The 22,265-nt window shown below is 37.7% G+C and overlaps 1 protein-coding gene across 2 annotated transcripts in view; it reads right to left on the reverse strand.

Moving 5' to 3' along the window:
* Positions 1-22,265, reverse strand: part of dnah9 (dynein, axonemal, heavy chain 9) — a 612,810-nt gene that overhangs the window by 225,405 nt on the left and 365,140 nt on the right. For both annotated transcript variants that reach the window (XM_033984465.1, XM_033984463.1), the window contains exon 63: positions 15,863-16,067. In XM_033984465.1, the coding sequence (XP_033840356.1) occupies positions 15,863-16,067 (205 nt within the window). The remainder of the gene's footprint in view (positions 1-15,862; positions 16,068-22,265) is intronic.

Below are 22,265 nucleotides of genomic sequence, written 5' to 3' on the forward strand. Positions count from 1 at the left end.
TGGAGATACATACTAGTAATGAAGTTTACTCAAACATGTGTGAATGAAACCAAACACAACTCTAGGTATGTTTTTGATAAGGTAACAACATTATAACATGACTTAAAACTCACAAGAGTCAATTTTGCATTATATAGGATGTTTAAAATCATTTATAGGAACGTATTAATGGCTGCCTTGGCGTGGGTCAGTCTGGTGGGGCCAGCTCCAACCGAGCTCTGTGTCTAAGGTCCGGGCTCTGAGCCCAGAGATGTGCTCTGTGGCACCTAAACATAACTAATATGTATTTTCTTCAAAATCATTTAGTGAGATATTATTATTATTTTTCTGTTTGTGAGTCCAGCGTACCGGTAGATGAAGAGAACCAGAATCTCTTCAAATCTTCGGTTATCATTTATTTATTTCATTCATTAATCTTTTTTATTTCTTTTTTATTTTAATAAGTTTGTATAATCACATACAGAAACATATAAATAGTCTAATATATGAAAAAGCCAAGGTTTCCCAAGAGAACCCTATTCCAGTTATTTCCGCCATATTGCAAGGCCAGTTTTCTGCACAGAAACAGTAGAAAGAGATGACGGGTGCTTCTAACACCCAGAAAATACATATTTAACCATCACGGGAACCAAAAAAAAAGACATTTAATAAATGTTTTTGTTTTAAAGTGCATGTGACAGGTTAGACTACTAATTTCTCTAAAACAGTTATCATTATATTTAAGATTTTACAAAAAAAAATAAAAAAATAAAATGCCCTAGTTTTTCTAGTTTTGTTATTTTGATGAAGGTTATAATTTTACTTCTTGCCTGCACACTGGCAGCAGATAAGACATACGTAGAAATATGTTACCTAACAACCGTAATGTAAACAAGAGTCAAAGCTTAATATTACACAATAGTTATGATTTGACAAATAAAAATTAAAGACAATGCATTTATTTTGTTAGAAAAATGTGTTCCTTACATTACATTGAGGGATGATAGGTAAAGAGATTCCATTTTAGTGCTCCTTCTGGTATTTTCCAACTTTTTCCACTATTTACCACAGGTACTATTCCAAAAACAAGTCATAATCAGAAAATATTACGCAAAATTATGAGCTTTAAGTCATGTTAGAATGCTGTTACCTCCTCAAAAACATACCTGGGGTTGTGTTTTGTTTCATTCACACATTAAGTCACCATTATTAGCATTATTAATCTGTCTTCATCTCAAAAGTTCAAAATACTCTGTTCCACCTTGTTATGTCATGTAGGTAATTTTGAAATGAACAGCTCCTTTGACCTTTTGTTCATTAGAGATCGGCAATTCCAGGGCTGAAATCGTCCAAAGGTTTATACAGTTTATTGCCGCATAACATTGCAAGGAAGAAGGGAATGTTTTCTGTTTGAGAGAACACAGAGTAAATTTGCAGGATTTGTGTGTTAAACATGTGTGAATGAAACAAAACACAACTCCAGGTCTGTTTTTGATGAGGAAACAATATTATAACATAGATCAGAAAATAGCCTAATATGGGCCCTTTAAACAGCAGCCATCATGATAGAAGGGTGTAAGCACTGTTCTCTGCTGCTGTGCTTGATAATAGAGCAGTGTTTGTGAATGGAGCCATCCCTGACTGTTTGTGGTAATGGCTCTCCCCTGCTCCCTGTAATTGTGCCAGTGGCCTGGGCCGAGCAGCTCCGCCCACGTGCGGCCGGCTAAACACAGAGAGGAGCCAGGGGGCAGACATTTACAGGATCACACGCTTTAATTGTGCTTTTTATGACACGTCCTCCATTTGAGCGCCGTTTTACACCATTGTGAAAACTAATTAAGCAGCGGCCTTGTTAAAAGGCTGGTTTTGAAACTGCTACCCACACACCACTGGGAAAATTATCTGCCTAAAAGATGGGTTTATGATGGAAAGTGGGAATGGCCACACTGTTCATTAACATCAAACTATGAAACTAAAAATAAGGATAATTTAATTAAGCAATGTTATTTTTTTTTTTTATTGTTTTTTTTTTTTCATGGTCAATGCCGATACTGACTGTTTAGAATCCAGAGAAACTGACAATAACCTCTGCTATTTTTGGGCAAAATTGGTAATTTCCCCCAAATTTGGATTTCGTACTTTTACTTCAAACTGGATAGATGGGCATCTTTTCTGCACACAGGAGTGCACACCTCATGACAATTGAAGGTGTTTTCATCTCATAGTGGGATGAAAATACCTTCAATTGTCATGACCCATATATACGATTTAGCTTTTTCCAGTTCAAATGTTCCAGCAACAGGCCTAGCCATCACAGTGCTAATTTTTATTTTTTATTTAACCTTTATTTAACCAGGAAAGCCCCATTGAGATTATTCATCTCTTTTTCTAGAGAGTCCTGGCCAGGTCTGAAATATAGTACAGACCAATGGTTCTCAAAGTACCACATACAGCATCATCAATTTTTGGCTTTCAAAGTGGCATCAGGTCCAAAAAACAGGCCTAAACGTGTCTGTAGTAATAAACTATTACATGAGTAGTTTCAAAATATGATTAAAGTTGACACTTAAAGAAGGAGGTATTATGCAAAATCGACTTTTTGGAGTTTAGTGGTTTTAGATGTTATCCATGAAGGTTTGAGTAATCTAGCGATCTCTCCGGAGTCCTATTCAAACCCTCCTTACTGTTAGCTGTACGATTCTGTCCAATGGTGATTTAAGAGCAGTATGCAACACAACACATTACAACTTCACAAACCTGAAGCCATGTGCAGTAGTTTCTTTAGCGGGATGCATGCTGTTTGTGTTGTGATAGTGCTCTGAAGGGGGAGTGCCTTAGCGTGGGGGCTCAGAGCGTCAAAACCTAAATTAATACTTATTAAACAATAGAATAAGTTGTTTTTATACAGCATTTTCAAAAAAATAAAAGGTAACATGTTGATCTAAATATGTTAACAATTAATACCCCACAGAAGTTTAATAGCCCTTCTTTGATGAAAGGTGCAATGTGACTTTAATAGTGACGGTCCACCAGCACTACTTGTCTATATTTACATTTTCTTCCACTTATATTATTTCTTTGTCTGGAATATTCCCCAGTATGGCATTAAACTACCTCCTTTACATGACCAGATGTAAACTACCGACATGACAAGGTGGAACAGAGCATTTTGAGGTTTGGATATTTAGACAGACTAATAATAAAGAATTAATCAAACGTGTGAATGAATCTAAACACAACTCTGGATATGTTTTTGATGAGGTAACAACATTTTAACATGGCTTAAACCTTGCAAGAGTCAATTTTGCGTGAAATAGGACCAGTAAATATGAAAACGTGTATTATTCTCTATTATCCAGAACTTTTTTCCTTTCAACCTAGCCATGAGCACACTCCAATAAGTCTATTTACTGAGAATAAATCTCATTTGATCACTGATTCCCAAAGGAGATTTGAATTTACACAAGAACACAAATACAGAAAAACAATTTGTGTAACAGATATGGCCACACAACAACACTGGGCTGTTTGTAAATCAGAAACAAAGCCGACTTGTTCTGTATAGCGCTATAATAATATTGAGTGTTTATCAGCTCCGAACATTAAGGGAACACTGCACCTTCTGCTCAAGATATGATTGAATTATGAATATTTCTGAGTGTACAACGCCAGCAGCTAATGGCCACAAGACGTAACAGCTGCAGTACATGACAATGGAAAGAGAAATGCTGCAACAAACTTAAAGCAGACATACTGTGCTTGATCCTGCTATATAGTTAAAATCTATGACACCCATAGATCATATGTTATTTGGAAATTTGAAATCGCAATATTCACCTAAAATGACTTAATAAAAAAACAAGTCCGCTGACTTCTGCGTTACAAAACTGTGGTGACCAATATGAGCTATAAATGTCATTACAATAGCTGTAGTTGTCAGCACCTTCTATGGATAGCTGCAGATCATGTTAGCGAGTCGTGAATTTTTTTTCCCCCATTTGTACCAAAATGACAATGCAATGTTGACGAAACTTACGCATATCACTGATTAAGAACATAAAAGGAGAATAGGTACAGTAAGTACAGATCGGTGGGCATATACCGTGTGGATGAAAACGGGGTGGATCAGCAAAATGGCGTCTTGAAAATAAATGATTTTTGCTCAAACATGCACGCATCACTCCAAATACAGCTTTGAGAGGGTAAATGAGAAGGGAAATATGGCTAAAAGCTCTGCTTTAAAACAGTAATTAGAACTGAGATTGCCAAAAATATAATCTTTTTTTTTTTTTTTTTTTACAAGCAAATGGTTGGCAAATATGGCAGGGAGTTTGGCAGCTGAATCAATGAACTGAAGAGTGGCTCAAGGTTAATGGGTAATAATTGTAATCACACAGATTGTTACATTTTACACAGCTTCTGGTGTAAAAACACAACATGACAAATTTGGTTATTGTTCTGTTCTAAAAAGTTACTCAAAATCACTGTTCATGTTAGGGCCCATATTACTCTCTTTTCTTATCTATGATGTAATGTTGTTTCCTCATCAAAAACATATCGGGAGTTGTGCTTTGTTTCACACATGTTTAACACACAAGTTGTGCATATTTAGGCTCAGTTCTTCTCTATAAAGGAAAACACTCAGTTCCATCTTATGATGTCATGTGGTAATACTGCAAAGGGTCCACTGTGTTTTTAAACTCTGTACACCTTCACTAGAATCATTTGGATGATTTCAGCCCTAGAATTTGTATGGAATAAAATATAAAAGGTAAAAGTTAACTTGTAAGCTACCACTTCATGACATCACAAGGTGAAACAGCGCATTGTCAACTCTGGAGATGCTGACAGACTCAAAATAAAGGATTACTCAAACATGTGTGGATGAAAAAAAATACAGCTCCGGGTATGTGTTTGATGAGGTAACAACAATCTAACATGGCTTAAAGGTCACAAGAGTCAATTTTGCATGATATGGGGCCTTTGATAGTTATAGTTTTTGTTTTGTTTTTGTTTAACTGTGTGTCAAACGTGAAGCAAACATGTTCTTGGATAGCAATGCATTGTGATTTAAAAAAAAAAAAAACACACATGTAAAATGTTTTGTGGGGCATTTTTGATTCTCAAGATGATTATCCAATTAGAAATAAGAATGAGCTTCTCACTTTGGGTTGCCATTTTTGAGCATCAGAAGCTATGTGGCCATACTTGTCAATGGTAATATATTGGTCTGAAACTGAACAGGGTTGAGCTTTGTTACTATTGGATAGGAGACTGCTGGGAATACCAGGTGTGTGACAGTGGGGCAGCAGTGGCTCTAGTGCACACTGTTGTTGTGTACTACTAAAGACGCATTTGGGTTGTCATTTTTGGAGAAATGTAGAAATCCTTTAATGCAGGGCTTCCCTCTGATCTTGAATCGTCACTACGTAAACCCCAGCACCTGCAGCCAATCATTAATTAATCGGTGCTAGTGCAGCCTCTGCAACAGGTGAATTCTGGGGATCCTGAGCTTTCACATGAGGCATGACCTGTCCATGTAGTGAGAATGAGAAAAAACTTGTGAACTTGTGTGTCAATCTGCAAGTTAAGGCACTGGCAACCCAGGTTCAGTTGTGATGGTAATACCTGTCTTAAAACTGTAAGGGCACAGGTAGAGGTGGGTGATGGGGGGGGGGGGATCATGATTGTTTTTTTCCATATTGATCGATCTCAATTTTTGATTTGATCTTCTTCCATGTTTTTGAAAACATAGACAGGTGGACTTCAGGCATAAAGAACAGGGTGTCAGCATCACTACAGTTTTAATTTCGTGTTGATAGAACCGATTCCAGGTAAGTTAAGATTTAAAGTTTGGAATTAATTTGAACGTGAGAACACGTCAGGAGAGACTGTGGCTCTGACTCAGAGCTTTCAATAAGAGAGTGGTGACTCCTCCTTAGAACCACGCACTCTTACTGCCACAGGATCAAGGCCTATCGATTAACATGCACTTGCCTTATCAGTAAGTTTACATTTGCTTTTTGGTACAGCCCTAAGTGCACGCAACATACAGTTAATATCAGTTCAAGTATAATGTAATAACACACAAAAATAACCACAGGGTGCAGGCCATGCAAATTAAATGAGAATTTCTCCTTAACCCAGCTCCACATTCAAACAGGCTCAACCAGACCAATCAGTAGACCCCTCTTAACCACCAGCTCTCCTCTAGCTCATTCTACCCACAATTAGTCTGCTTGGAAAAAAAAACCCCAAAAACTATTACCTAGCCAGCACAAAGCCATCATCGAGATTCAAATGAAAAATTACATCTACCAATTTTTTGGTAAAATGATTATGCGCCAGCGCAGCCCTGTTAAAATTATTTGGGGAGTGAAGCATTTTGGGGCATTAAGTGTGTGCGGATTGGCAGAAAGACACACACAACAGAGGCACAGGTGACATGGATATTACAGGAGTCCCTGTGCACCTACCAAAAAACACTAAACTGACATTTTAAGCTACCTTACTTACGACAACTGTGCGCTCGTCATCCAACACTGAACTCATTAAAGGTCCTGTATTACGCAAAATTGATTTTTGTGAGCTTTAAGCCATGTTTTAATGTTCCCTCCTCAAAAACATATGCAGAGTTGTGTTTTGTTTCAATCACACATGTTTGAGTAACCCTTTATTATTAGTCTGTCTACATCTCCAAAGCTCAAAATGATCTGTTCCACCTTGTGATGTTATGTGTTAAGTGGTAATTTTCAAGTCAACAGCTAACTTTTACCTTTAGTTCAGTAGATAATTGATAATTCCAGGGCTGAAATTATCCAAATGATTCTAGTGAAGGTGTATGGATTTTAAAAACAGAGTGGAGCACTTCCCGTATTACCACATAACATCATAAAGTGGAACAGAGTGTTTCCCATTTGAGGGAAGAACACAGTCTAAATATGCAAGATTTGTGTGTTAAACGTGTGAAAGAAACAAAACACAACTCCAGGTACGCTTTTTGATGAGGAAACAACATGTGGGGTTAACAGTAGCTCAGTTGGTGAGTATTTGTCCACTGATCTGAAAGTTGGAGGTTACAAATCCCACTCTAAACAAAAACATAATTGGTAGAGCCACTGATCTACAGATCAATGCTATTGTTGTGTCTTTGGGCAAGACACTTAACCTATCTCGCCTGCAATGGCTGTGTACATTGGTATATTAATGTGTGTGTGAATGAGTGAGTGGGTGAGTGGTTTCTTAATGTAAAGCGCTTTGAGTGGAAAAGTGCTATTTGAAAATGTGACCATTTACCATTATAACATAGGTCAGAAAATGTCATAATATAGGTCCCTTTAAATGTGTGCGCGGACTGGCAGACATACACACAGAGCAGAGGCACAGGTGACACGGGTATTGCAGGAGGTTATGTATGGCAATTCCCTGTGCATCTAGCAAAAAAAAGCTAATCTGACATTTTAAGCTCCTTAGCCGGCGTAGTTCCCCGCCAAATACGTGCTCTTTCACCTGCTCGTCATCCAGCGCTAAACTCATTAAGGTTACAATGGCAGCCAGTCATTTGACAGATACAAAGCGCTTCAGCCAATTTGCGCTATCAGGACCATCATTGTTATCAGTGCCGCTTGTTTACCACCAACAAAACGCTATTGAGAGGCGCATTTGGGGCAGAGTGGTGAGAGCAGAGTTGCCTAGCCTTTGCAGACACAGTGGAGTGGTAATTAAAATGATAAGCCTCATTAAATGGCATTGTACTTCTTGGGTGGATGTGGCTGAAGGGACAGAAAGACTTAAAATAACTTTGCTGGGGAGCTCTTGATTAAAAATGCTGATTTGAGAAAAAAAATAAAATAAAAATTTGAGAAATAAACTATGACAGTTGTTCCCTAATATCAGACCTGTTCTTGACACTGGCAGGGTGGAGTATAAAAGTATGGGTCTTGATTTAAGGTTTTGACTTGACAGACTTGATTAAGTAGATTTGGGCGTCACATTTTAAATTACTTTTCTACTTTTCTGCACTCAAAACACTGGAGATCAGGTAAGCCACCTCTTTGTGAAGAAATACCTGGAAAAAAACTCCTGTGAAATGTCATAACACATCCACGGAGAGAAGAAATTGGCGGACTCCAGAAAAGTTACACATTACATCTTTAAAGTGGAGGTATTATACAAAATCAACCTTTTGGAGCTTTCTACCATGATATAATACACTGGCCAAAAAAAAAGTCACGACCAAAAAAAAAAAAAAAGGTCACACACTCATTTCATGGACCATCTTTAGCTTTGATTATGGCACGCATTCGCTGTGCTTCTGCAATGCCACAAGATTTTGTTCCATCCAGTGTTACATTCATTTTTCCTTCTCCAGCACATCCCGAAGATTCTCAATGGGGTTAAAGTCTGGACTCTGTGGTGGTCAATCCATGTGTGAAAATGATGTCTCATGCTCGCTGAACCACTCTTCCACTATTTGAAGCCAATGAATCTTGGCATTGCCAACTTGGAATATGCCCGTGCCATCAGGGGGGAAAAAAAATCCATTGATGGATTAAGCTGGTTATTCGGTATATTCATGTAGTCAGCTGACCACATTCTTTGAGCACATACTGTTGCTGAACCTAGATCTGACCAACTGGATGAGGCTCGTACATATTTATTTTAAATCCAGGTGACAAATTTTTTTTTGGCCAGGCAGAGTATTTTTCTCTCATCAAAAACAGGCATATTTGAGTAATGTAGCCATCTCTCCAAGGCCCTATTTGAACTTTCCTTCTGGTTGGCAGTCCAAGCCTGTACAAGGCTCAGCCCAAAAGTCTACACCACCTATGCTCCCACACCGCCACTTTCCATAAATGTATGAAATCATGACACAAAACAATACACTTTACAAACCTGATGCAATGTGCAGTAGTTTCATTCATGGAATGTGTTGTGATAGCACTCTGAAGGGGGAGTGACTTAGTATGGGGAACAAAGGGAGGGGAGGCTCAGAACGTCAAAAACAAAAAATGAAACTTATTAACCCTATTGTGGCTGAAGCTATCGTCGCCAGTTACTGTAACTGCAATGAATTGTGCTATCATGTAAATTCAAATGGCATGTCAAAGCAGAGATTTTATTTTAAATATTTTACTGTCATTACGGTAATCTACTTACATTGTCCCTCGAAAATGACCAGTCAGTTATTCAATGCGTCAAAGGAAAAATACGGATGGATATGTAAAAGGTAGTTGTGTGAAAAAAATGCAGTACATTATGATATGTCCTTTAACATGATTTTTATGACTAAAAATAATAAAAGTCTAGGCTTAAAGGGTTAAACATGTTTATACTTTGTTTTTTTGGCAAATATAGCATTTTTGAAACAATAAAAAGTAACATGGGGACCTAAATATGTTATGCGTTAGCAGTTAATACCCCATAGAAGTGCAACACCCCCTCATTAAGTTGAAATGTAATGTCATTTTTGCCAAATTGTCTTAGGTCAATGTCGAAACCCAAACAGTATTTAAAGAGGAGCTTTGTCATAGGCTTATCAGAGAGACAGGATCTCCTCTGGTTTGATTAACAGCAGCACTTTTCAGAAGCTGTGGACTTGTCAGTGACTGGCCTAATTGTGCTGGTACAGTATAAGCGTGGTTAGGCTGCGGTGCTTTAGTTAGAGTAGCTCTCACTTCATCAACAGTATTTACATTCAGTGGGTGCACATGGGGAGATGGAGGGGTTATTACAGAAGGAGAGGAGCGTCAACATACCCAGGCACAGTACACAATGTGCCGGGGCCATTAGCACAGAGGCTGGCTGACAACCACAGTGCTGCGGTACTGGCAGAGGGCAGTGGGGGGGAACGAACTGCCTCTCTATCTCCTGATAAACTCACTAAAAATGCCCCACAATAAATGCTGTTTGTGTGGAATAAATATTGAGGCTTTGAGAGAGATATATACTTACTCATACATATGTTACATTTACTCGAGTTTTTAAAGAGGGGGTATTATACACCATCAATTTATATATTATCCAGTTCTTATTAGAGATCCATGAGAGAGACTGGTGTATCTGTTTAAATGTTATGTTTTCAAGCTGGCTCATTGTTTTTGAAAACCTGGGACTGCTGTAAGAGTGCACTTTATGTTTGATGGCTTTATGTATGGCTCCCAAATAAGTAAGTCTATTTATTGTTTAATGTGTTTGCTTATAAGTCCAACTACTAACCAGTCCTGGCCTTGGTTAACGTCCTAGATCTAACAACATTGGGCATTGACAAACAGGGATGACAACCAACTGGCACAAAGTTCAATTCCTTCTTTGTCATAATTTATAAACAAAAGTAAACAACTTTTTTCTCACTGTCTTCAAAGAGTGCCATTATCCAACCCCCCAAAGCTCTCTGCCCTCCATCTGAAATGATGACCTCAAATTCTAGAATGTGAACACTACCCATTAGTTAAAAAATTAGTTTTCCACAAAGGCAAATTAACACAGCCCAGGAGATTGTAGGAGCACTAGAAATCAGTGGTATTTGAGCTCTCCAAATGACTTTAACTACGTCCAGCCAGCACATGTGTGGGAGAGCCAGCAGTCACAGTGGGCATGCTTGTGCTCGAGTGGTTCCTTCAAGCTCTGGTTGCAATTGACTTCTATTGAAATGTTCATATTAACACACTCTACATGATCCTGGGGATTTCGCTATTTTGTCTGTAAATCAAAAACATCAGTTACAGACCAATCCGGTGCCTTCCGTCCCTGAGGTTGCTCCCACTAGCATTAGCAACAAGCTGAATGACAGCCTCATTGCTAAGCGCCTGTTCCCTGCCAAACCAGAGGTGTGACGAGAGCCGCACTCTTTGGTTTCATGCTTGGATTTTCAAATATGGTTGGTCTCTGGTAGCAGATTAGCCACTATAACTGTACCCTGGATGAGCTTAATTTGGTTGTAACTGAACACTGTGGGAGATGTCACACTCCCTTTGTCCACTTTACCTATTATACAGTCTACGAGTACAACCCATCTCATGAAATGTCTATGGTACATAACTGCTACTACGCAACTACTACTCATTTTACTAAAACAGTTAACACAATTATATTTAACTTTTACTATAGATCTTGTCTACTTTTCCCTACTTTGACAATTCATCAGTAATTGCACTGCCTAGGTAGATGAACTCCCCAGTCCCAAGAACTTTGAAAGGGGACATCAAAACTATTCAAATGATAGAAGCTAGTATGTTTTTTGTTTTTTTAGTTTTTTTTTTCCTGATCTAAAGGCCCTATTGACAGCTGTAGCAGGAAGTGAGGAGAGAGATGGTAGAGACATTCAGCAAAAAGTTGAGGTAGTAAAAATCATATATGTGGAAGATTATAAAAACAGTGGGGGCCTTAACTGATATTACATACATGGATACTAACTTAATTAAACTAAATTAATTGTCAAAATGATAATTAATTTTTTGAAACAAAATAAGAAGCTAATATATTTAATAATAATAATGCATTAGTCCTTTAAAGTACTTTATTAGCACTGATGCACACAGCATATTCATACTAAGTTGGCTGAAGTGTCTTGTTTAAGGACACAACAACAGTATGCACTTTAGCACCTTTTCTAATGGTGTCCCAACCAAGTACTAACCAAACCCGACCCTGCTAAGATTCAGAGAAGAAGGGACTTGCAAAATGGTAGGTTTTTGTTCTCCAACAATTTACATTAAATATTAAAGATCCTATATTATGCTAAATTGACTCTTGTGAGGTTTAAGCCATGTTAGAATGTTGTTACCTTCTCAAAAACATAACCTGAGGGTTTTGCTTCATTCACAGATGTCTGAGTAATCTTTTATTTTTTGTTTGTCTACATGTCTGAAGCCCAAAAGACTTTGTTCCAACTTGTGATGTCATGAAACAGTAGTTTTCAAGTTAACAGAAAATAGCGTAATATGAGCCCTTTAATGTACACATTTGCGTGGAAAGTCTTTGCTCCTGTTGTTTGTTTGCTCATGCCTATTATTTTAGGAGCCCCAATAACGATTGTTAGTTCCCCCTTAGTGTTGTTTTATAGTCAGAGATATGTGAGAATGCCTGCAGACGAATCTCAGATAGCATCATAATTCTTCTTCAGCTTTGGTGAATACGGCCTCTGTTGCTCTAATAACACGTTTCAAGTGAGACAACCCAATCACCACACTGTCTACAGACTAATCAATTACTATAACAGAGATGAGTGTGCTAAACTGCCACAAGTATAGTTCAGGGCTACACACAAATACAAGCAATTTATATACAATTTAAACAGCTGATGGATTGGATACGCACAAATCGCCTCACCCAGGAATTTAATTTTCCCGGTTGATTGCATTTTCCACATTGTCAGATTGTTTTAAACTTTTTATATATTTATTTATTTGTATTTACTTTAGAACATTCACAACACACACAAAAAGTGCACATTGTTATAAAAGTGTACTATAATTAGCACAAGATCATTTCGTGGATGAATTGTAGACGTTGGGCTAATACACTTTTTGATATTGAGGAGGAGATGACAGAGTTTAGGGACCGAGCTACTCCAATGACTTCAATTTGGGCAAATTTCAGAAGTTATTAATCATGCATGGCTTCTTAATGTAGCGGGTAGGAAATCCATCTTAAGAGTGAGTGAAAGATAAACGGCGTCTCATAGAACATTTATGCAGTATTAAATATTCTTGCACACAGAAAGTCTGACGTGGCCATTCTATGACAACATCTCCAGTGTTTAGTATTTTGACAGATAAACAGCTATATCCTATATCCACTATAGAATCTGACCTGTCCTCCAGCAAAATTTTAAACTATAGAGGTTATAAAAATCACATTTTATTTGAAAAATGTCCCTCAACATTCTGACTGAGTGACACTGAGGGGCAGTTGCTGCATTCATGTGGTCCTTGGGAACTCGGGTTTCCAAGATGAGTTTCCCACTTCCCACTTGCGTTCATGTGCTTCTATCTCATAATGTTGAGATTTTAATAACATTCTCTGGCGGTGTGATGCTAACTATAAGCATACTCTTTTTGAAGCTTTGTTAGACTTTAATCTGAACTTTATTTCACTACAATCTGACCGCTTAGAACTTGTGAGCTGATTTGTACTGTTAAACAAGTGTCTTACGCATAACATTACAGCCACGATCTAGCTAGCATTAGCCAACAGTTTTTTCAGTTGATCACTATCACTGTTTTTATTGAACATCAAACTCCTAAACAGGACCATGAAAGCTCATATTGACCACAAACTCCTAAAAATCCAATCCATTTTGTATTTATTCCTGACAGCATGATGTCACTGCAAAGTATAAATACTTTTATCAGTTTATAGTGTCAGAATACTTTTTAATGAACGCTAAGATTGGTATTTAGCATCTTAAAATTCACACTGGTTTTATGTTAGATCAGCTGAAAATTCTATGATGTATGATCCTCTATAAGACACAGGGACATTTCGGTCTCTGCAGAAATCATAAAGATTCACAAAATAATAAGCATGAGCGCATGGTACTTTTGTAGAAACAGACACAGAAGAAAAGGTTTGGGCTGCAGGCAGCTGTGTGCTCACTGCCAACACACTTGGGAAAATGTCTGCTTTTGATACTGGTATTTTTGGGTGAGCAGAGTGTACTGCTCTCCATGGTGCTGTATAGGACTGGGTGATATGGTAATACAAATTGAACACTGATCTTAGTCCAGTGACAATCTGCCATTTTGATAAAAATCGCCATATCATGATTCACTGCTTTTATGTATTGATACTTTGCAGCTCATGTCATCAACATTCCATGGGGGTGTGATGCTAACTGTAGGCATGCTATGTCTGAGACTTTGTTAGACTTTGATCTAACAAAGTCTCAGATTTTTAACACAATCTGACCATAAAGAACTGGCTTATTTGGAATTACAACATGTGTGCTGATTCTGTACTGTTAGACAAGTCCCTCTTAACCCTATAGCGTCGGATCCTATCGTCGCCGATAGAGCGCGGTTGCGGACTTTCCAGCAGCGTAACTCCGCAACCAGTCATGCTCTCATGCAAATTCAAACGGCGTCTCAAAGCGGAGGCACGGGGCTATTTAAACCATCATTACGGTAATCTGCCTCAGTTGTCCCTCGAAGGTGATAAGCAGAGATTTTCCCAGTCATTTATTCGATGCATAAAAGAAAAAATACAGATGGATGTGTAAAGTAGAAGTAGTAGTGAAAAAATGCAGGAAATTCTGATACTTCGTTTAACATGATTTTTATGGCTATAAAAAGAATAAAAGTCTAGGTGAGCTATACTGGCCCATAGTGTGCTCAGTCCTTAAAGGGTTAAATAATATTACAGCCACAAGCTAGCTAGCATTAGCCAACAGTTTTTCGGTTAGTCACTCTCACTTTTTTGTTGAAAATCAAACACCTAAACAGGACCACGAATGCTCGTATTTGTCACAGGTTCCTGAAAACGTGTTGTTTAAATTTTTGTTTTTTTTCCCTGACAGTGTTTGCAAATATGTGCATTGTGTCTCCATGGTAACTGCTAAACATTCCGCCGTAGGCATACATGTACAATGCATGAAAATTTAATGTTCTACATTACGCAGAATTGACTCTTATTAGAATGTCATTACCTTAAAAACACAGTGGAGCACTTCTTGTATTACCACATGACATCACAAGGTGGAACAGAACGTTTTCTGTTTGAGAGAATAACTCAGTCTAAATATGCAGGGCTTGTGTGTCAAGAATGTGTGAATGAAACAAAACACAAGTCCAGGTATGTTTTTGACGAGGAAACAACATTCTTATATTCATGCATAATAATATGCAATATAGGCCATATAGTAACAGACCTTCTTTCCTCGAACTTGCTACTGGTAGCATTAGCAATAGGTTTGAGTGATAGTTATCACAGCTTGTTGCTAAGTGTCCGCCCCCTGTCAAACCAATGACTGCGGGATGGGAAGGGGCGAGTATCTTCAATAAGCTTTATTTCCCACAGTTTTCCTTGCCGAGAAGAAGGGTCTAAGGACAGGGAATGTTTTGTGACAGTTATCCATTTGCTTGTTATTGAGCAATGTCTGTTTCACTGTTTGATTTTCTAACTTCCTGTTGGTTAAATTAATTATATTGTTAAAGAGGGGGTATTATGCAAAATTTTGTATTCTACCATGTTATAAAGTTGTTCCGTCATCTAAAACATGTCTGAAGAGGTTTTAGATGTCATCCATGCATACTTGAGTAATTTGACAATCTCTCCTGAGCTCTATTCGAACCCTTATTAAGATTAGCTGTAAGATTTGTCCAATGCTCTGCACATAAATCTATGTTATTTACGCTACTGCATGACAATTCTCCATAAATATACAAAAGCAGAAAACAAAACAATATGGTATAGCTTTAAAAAACAGATGCGATGTGTAGTAATTTCATTAGCAGAACACTCACTTATTGTAATATAATTTTATGATGATTATTTGTGATTATTTATGTTCAGACTTGTTCTATAGGGATTTCAATGCCTTTCTTATTCTGTAAGGCACTTTGAAATACTTTGTGTACAAAATGTCCGATACAACTTGCCTTGCCTAATGTTATAACACTCTGAAGAGAGACTCAAAAACAAAGCATCAAAAACAAAAGTGAAACTTATAAAACATGTTAATATGTTTGTTTTTTTTCTGCAAAATTTGCATTTTCAAAGCAATAAATGGTAACATAGTGCTCTATATAAGTTGTGTTATCAATTAATAACCCATAGGAGTAAAATATCCCCTTTTTAAGCCCTAAGAGCAAACTGTTGTTGTGATTTGGGGCTTTATAAAAATAGATTGGCCTGTTTGGCTGTTGCTGACTGGTGCTAGTACCTTGAGCTGCTCGAGGTCAGGCCGCTCCATGCTCACCACAGCGGCCAGCAGCTGTTCCTCCAGCCCATCCCTGGTCACGGTGAAGTTGATGAGGGTGCACTGAGCCTGGAGCTCAGGCTGGTAGTGAGGGTTGGCCAGTTTAGTGTGCAGAATGAGCCGGAAACATGGATTAAACTCACATTCCTTGTCTCCAATCTTTATGCACCTGTGAGAAAGCACAAATGGATAAATATATTGATACTTTGCAGTTACATCACGCTGGGGGTCATCAGTTCATCAGTTACCATGGAGACACAATGCACACATTGGCAGGTAATAGGGCAGTGCAACCACCGGCTAGCATTTTAAAATATTTGTGGGAAAGAGTGGGGAACAGGAATAAACAGAGTGAGACAAAGACATAAATTTTGTGTCATCTGCTGATTAACTTTACTTGTACATAAGCGCAGTGCAATTTCACATTATATTTTGCAATCAATGTGCAATTGCATAAATCTTCTTTCCTCTTAATACAGTTATAATAGTTTCTACTGATCTTGACTAACAAAACCAGTACCATCAATGAATAATGATTTTCCTTAGATTAATTTTAGTGTTAATTTCTAATTTAAAAATATGTCATCAAATGCCTTAAGTCTAGCAGGATAGCATTTTTTTTTAGCTTTTTTTTTTGCCTTTTTTGTATCAAACTTTTTACAAATGTTACCACAATAATAATACTGTAATAACATCAGAATATACACAGTCAAAGTGTGACTAAGGAGAGCTAATTTACAATACAGAGCTAATGGAAAAATAACAAGGTATAGGCCAGGGGTCATCAACATGGTGCAACAATCTTCTTTCACGAGACCAGAGAAAAAGTCACAAAAAGCAACTGTGTCATGATCCGCACCGTCCGCTCCTAGTTTTCCTCCTGTCCTGCTCTTTCCCTCCCTCACCTGCCGGATCTGGGCTGGGCTCCTGGCTCCTCCTGCACGCACCTGCAGCCCATCAGCACAATCACCACCACCTGCTGTGTATAACAGGAGTCAGGACTAGACACTCGGTGCGTGATCGTCGTCGTTCCTTCGTTCTGTCATTCCTGTCGTTGTCTGCGGGATCCTACGTGTGTCTTCGCCTCCTGTCCTGTCTTGGTCTCCGGCTTGTTTCCAGTCACCTGCCCTGGCTCCCGCTTGCTGGATTACTCCTACTCGGTCCTTCCTGTTCCCGCGCCTTGTCCTGTCGTGCTCCGGCCCTGGATGTCTCCTGCCCACTCTGGACTACGCCCGTCTGGCCTGCCTCCCGCTCCCTGTCCCTGTTTGTGATTTATGAACTATTGACTATTAACTCTGCACTATTGTAAATAAACACTGTCAACTTGCCCTGAGTCTGCACTCCTTGGTCCGCACCTGCACTAGCCGTCACGACAAACTGAGATTTATTTTAAAATATGTAAGTTGATTTTTCTTTATCATTACATAATTGATAACTTTTTGAATCATGGCACAACATAGTTTTTTGTTTTTAGCAAAAATATAGACTCAAACTAAAGTATGTTTTCATTTTGGTTGTGTTTATTACACTGAAAATCATGTGCCCTTACTGTGAGGGCTTGTATCTCCACAAACCTGACTCTTATATGCCCTGGATATAAACAATTTTTAATTGACATAACATGATCTACGCTTGTACCAAATTTCATTTGTCTACGATGAAAAAGGTCTTTCATTGCCGTAATGTATTTTGATTTTTGAGGTGGCGCTATTGAGTCATTTTGCAACATTACATTTTTTTGCACAACCTTGAAATTTAGGCCATAGTTGGATTAGTGTAGAGCATCTATTTAGTTTACAACAAAGTCCAGTATTCTGAACCCCATGTATTTCAATGACACATTTATTATGTTACCACAGTATCATGCTTGCAGATAGAGGTATGTTCTCATAGGCTTTTTTGTTTAGTTTGTCAAGCCAGAATGTTTTTGACAAAGTAATTTTTTTGGTCCTATTCAAAAGTTCAAGGCGGCACTGTGGAGAAATATAGTGTCTGACCCATTGTATATTGTATAAATTGTATATCATTGCATTAAGAACAAGATTTTGAACAAAACGTATATTAATGCTGGGAAATAGGACACTGCATGTCTGAGTTACGGGCAATTTAAAACTTAAAAAATTGCTTTTTTTTTTGCATATTGGCCATACCCACATTTCATGACTTTTCAAGAAATTCAAGAGAGTCAACTATAATCCCACATGAGTCTAGTTCATTTGGAGTAATTTTCAAGATTCTTGAATAAAAATCCACAGCATAAAAAATGCAAATGTGAGAGTTATAATTTTGAAAAAATTGGGTTCCGTCCACAATGGCCGGTTTCCTTTAGGGTTTAGGGTGGGGTCATAATAGAATTTTTTACTTGTCTTGATATTTGCTATGTTTGTACCAAATTTAATTTGTCTATGATGAAAACGGTCTCTCATTGCCATAATGTATTTTGATTTTTGAGGTGGCACTATTGAGTCATTTTGATACGTTTTTTTGAACAACAAAATAATACATTTTTCACCAACCTTGAATTTTGGGTTGAATAAAATTGACTTTTCGTGAACGTTCAGGGGGTCAAAAATGACTTAAACCCGGAAAGAATAATAATAATTAAAACTGCGAGCAGTGATAAAGGCCCTCGCCACCCCTTGCGACCACGAGCTATATGCCCCCACAAAGATCCTGCGTTTTGTTCCGGCTTACATCGCCTCTCCTCCCAAAATCAGCGTCTAATTGATACTACTCCATTCATTCCAATAAGACCATTTCTGACATTGTCACGCCTGCACGGTTGGAAATAGAGGTATGTCTTCATTGGCTTTTTTGTTCAGTTTGATGAGTGGAGTATGTGTACTAAAATTTTAATGGTTTATGACAAAGTAATTATTTTTCATTCCAATTAACCAAAACCCATGTATTTCAAATGAGAAACGTCCGGCCTTGCCATGGTAACACACTTGCAAATAGAGGTATGTTCTCATTCAGTATGGGAATAGGGATGTCCATGCCAAATTTCAAATGGGTTTGACAGAGTAATTTTTTTTGGATCCCATTCAAAATTTCAATGGGGCACTGTGCAGAAAAAGGATTATCTCAGCGATGTAAATTTTATATTATTCCATCCAAATGATCATTGTGACCAAAACATGTATTAATGCCAGGCAATAGGACATTGCGTGTTTGAGATACGCTCAATTTAAAAAACGCCATTTTTATTTACATGTTGGCCACACCCACATTTTATGACTCAGAAAAATCCAAGAGAGTAGCCTATAATCCCACATGGGTCTAGTTCAGGGGTGGCGAGCACGCGGCTCTCGAGCCGCATGCGTTTTTCTGCCAATAGGAATGCGTCGTATAATATTTTTTATATACTGCGGCTCTTTGCATTGTCTCATGTTTCACTTATTTTTTTCTCTCTTAAAACAAATTCAAATCCACCAGAGTTTATTAAAACAAATAATAAACAATATATAAAAACTGATTTATCAGCTTTTTTACGCTGCGTCTCTGCGCGGGTTACGTCTAATGCCGCAAAATTAAGTAAACATTTCATGCGCATGCAGACTGTTACCCTCGTTGTCAAAATGGCAAAATGCAAAACTAAACGAAAATATGAGGATGAACATAGCACATTTCTGGAAGAACAGGAAGATGCTTACTTTTTTATTGAACGGAATGGCAAATCACTCTGTTTAATCTGCAATACTACAATATCACATTTCAAGGCTTCAAATCTTCAGCATCATTTTAGCGATCTCCAGGCTAATATGGACAAGGAATTCCCCAAAGGTTCTGAACTACGCAAGCACAAACTGAGCACCTTGAAAAGCCAGGTAAAAAGACAGTCTCAAATGTTTCAGCAATTGAACAATCATGGAGAGACTGTGACACTTGCGTCCTATAAAGTGGCGTGGAAGATTGTGCATGCTAAAAAAAACGTACAATGAAGGAGAGTTTTTTAAAAAGTGTTTTGTGGATGTAATTGAAACCTTGGCTCCAGATAATTAAAAAATCCCACTGAGATTATCATCTCATCACTCCAACAAGGTAAGAAAATCTGTGATGTGGTTTGGAAATAACACCTGACTTATGCTTGTGTTAATATTTTAATAAGATAAGCCTTTATTAGTCCCACAGTGGGGAAATTCGAGTATTGCACCGCACAGTTAAAGAACAGAAGGATAATGGTACATGCAATAAAACAACATAATAGATAAATAGCTTAAAATAATTTAAAAAAATAAACAAAAAATATTCCATCAGTTTACATTATACAGGCCCTACATGTGTTTCTGAAGTGTGTTCAGTAGTTGTGTGTGTCAGAGAGAGACAGAGATGAAGATAAAGAGCAAATGTGTGTGTGTGTGTGTGTGTGTGTGTTTGACAGAGTGAGAGAAAGAGAGAGAGGAAGAGATGTGTTTATGTGTGTATGTGGGGGGTATCTGACCTCTGGGGTAGGTGCTGTGTTAACTCTGGCTAAGCTGCATTTGATGTGTGTGTTGAGGGTGGACACTTATCTTGAAATGAACAGAAGTACAATGCTTGCTGTTGTTTTGTAAGGAGAGGAACGTTTTAAGGGAAATAATATGGTTGTAATTGTGTGTGTGTGTCCGTCTTGGCAGGTCAGTGCGTCATGTGGCTCTTTGAGTCTTACGGTTGAAAGTTTTGGCTCTTTGTACCTAACTTGTTCGCCACCCCTGGTCTAGTTCATTGTGACCATTTTTCAAGTTTCTTGAATGAAAATCCACAGAATAAAAAGTCAAAATGTGAGAGTAAAAATTTTGAAAAAATTGGGTTCCGCCCACAATGGCCAACTTCCTGTAGGGTTTAGGGTGGGGTCATAATATATTTTTTTTACTTGTCTTGACATGTGCTATGATTGTGCCAAATTTCACTTGTCTACGATGAAAAAGGTCTCTCATTGCTGTAATGTATTTAGATTTTTGAGGTGGCGCTATTGAGTCATTTTGAAACATAAATTTTTTAGCACATGAAAATATAAAATTTTCGCCAACCTTGAAATTTAGGCCATAGTTTGATTATTGTAGAGCATCTATTTAGTCTACAACAACGTCCAGTACTCTGAACCCCATGTATTTCATGACACATTTATTATGTTACCACATGGTAACATAAAGGTTGCAGATAAAGGTATGTTCTGGCTTTTTTGTTCAGTTTGTCAAGCCAGACGCCCATGCTGAATTTCAAATGTTTTTGACAAAGTAATTTTTTTGGTCCTATTGAAAAGTTCAAGGGAGCGCTGTGGAGCAATATAATGTCAGACCTCTGAAAATTGTATATCATTACATTAAGAACAAGATTTTATATATTAATGAAGATTTTTTTTATATTAATGCCAAGATACCAACACTGCATGTTTGAGTTACGGGCCATTTAAAACTTTAAAAAACATATTTTTTCTTTGCAGGCTGGCCACACCCACATTTTACATGAAAAATTCAAGAGGGTAGCCTATATTCCCACATGGATCTAGTTCATTTTTACCAATTTGCAAGTTTCAATCCATGGTGCAAAAAATTCAAATGGGGTTCTGCCAACAACGGCCGACTTCCTGTAGGGTTTAGGGTGGGGTCGAAATATAATTTTTTACTTGTCTTGACATGTTCTATCTTTGTACCAAATTTAATTTGTCTGCAATGAAGAAGGTCTCTCATTGCCGTAATGTATTTTGATTTTTGACGTGGCGCTATTGAGTCATTTTGAAAGATTTTTTTTTTTTGAAACCTGAATTTTGAGTACAATAAAACTGACTTTTTGTTAAAGTTAAGGGGGTCAAAAATGGCTTCAAAGCAGTAAGTATAATAATAATAATAATAATGGAATTTTTTTTTTCCACCCATTATTTTTCTCCTAAACTATAAAAGCTACAGTCATGTGACTTTCTCATATTGTGCCCCATCACAAATAAGGCCCCTGTGAAATTTTTCACAAGTCCACAACAGATCGCAATGAAATTTGAAAAGGGCGCTAGAGAGTCATTTTGAGAGCTAGAGCCATGATTTGCATATCATTGTGTTTAGCTCACAAATGTGCATAAACACTGCATTAGCATTTTTGCAAAAAAAAATGTGTGAAAGAAAAATATTTTATTGAAATAATCCAAAAATTGCGATTTTGTTGAAAATTTACCATGACCACACCCAAAGTCATATTCAAAATGTAACTGTTAATCTTTAATTGCACATGGGTTTAGTGGGATTTGGCCAAATTTGAAGTGGTTGTAACTGTGCGAGGAGATGTCCTGAATGTGAGGGTGTGCACTTTTGTAATTCCCGGGTTTGATCCAATATGGCCGACTTCCTGTACATTTTAGGACCTGGCCATAATATAATTTTTGTCATGTCCAGACATG

Source organism: Periophthalmus magnuspinnatus, chromosome 19 (assembly GCF_009829125.3).
Source record: "Periophthalmus magnuspinnatus isolate fPerMag1 chromosome 19, fPerMag1.2.pri, whole genome shotgun sequence".
NCBI lineage: Eukaryota > Metazoa > Chordata > Actinopteri > Gobiiformes > Gobiidae > Periophthalmus > Periophthalmus magnuspinnatus.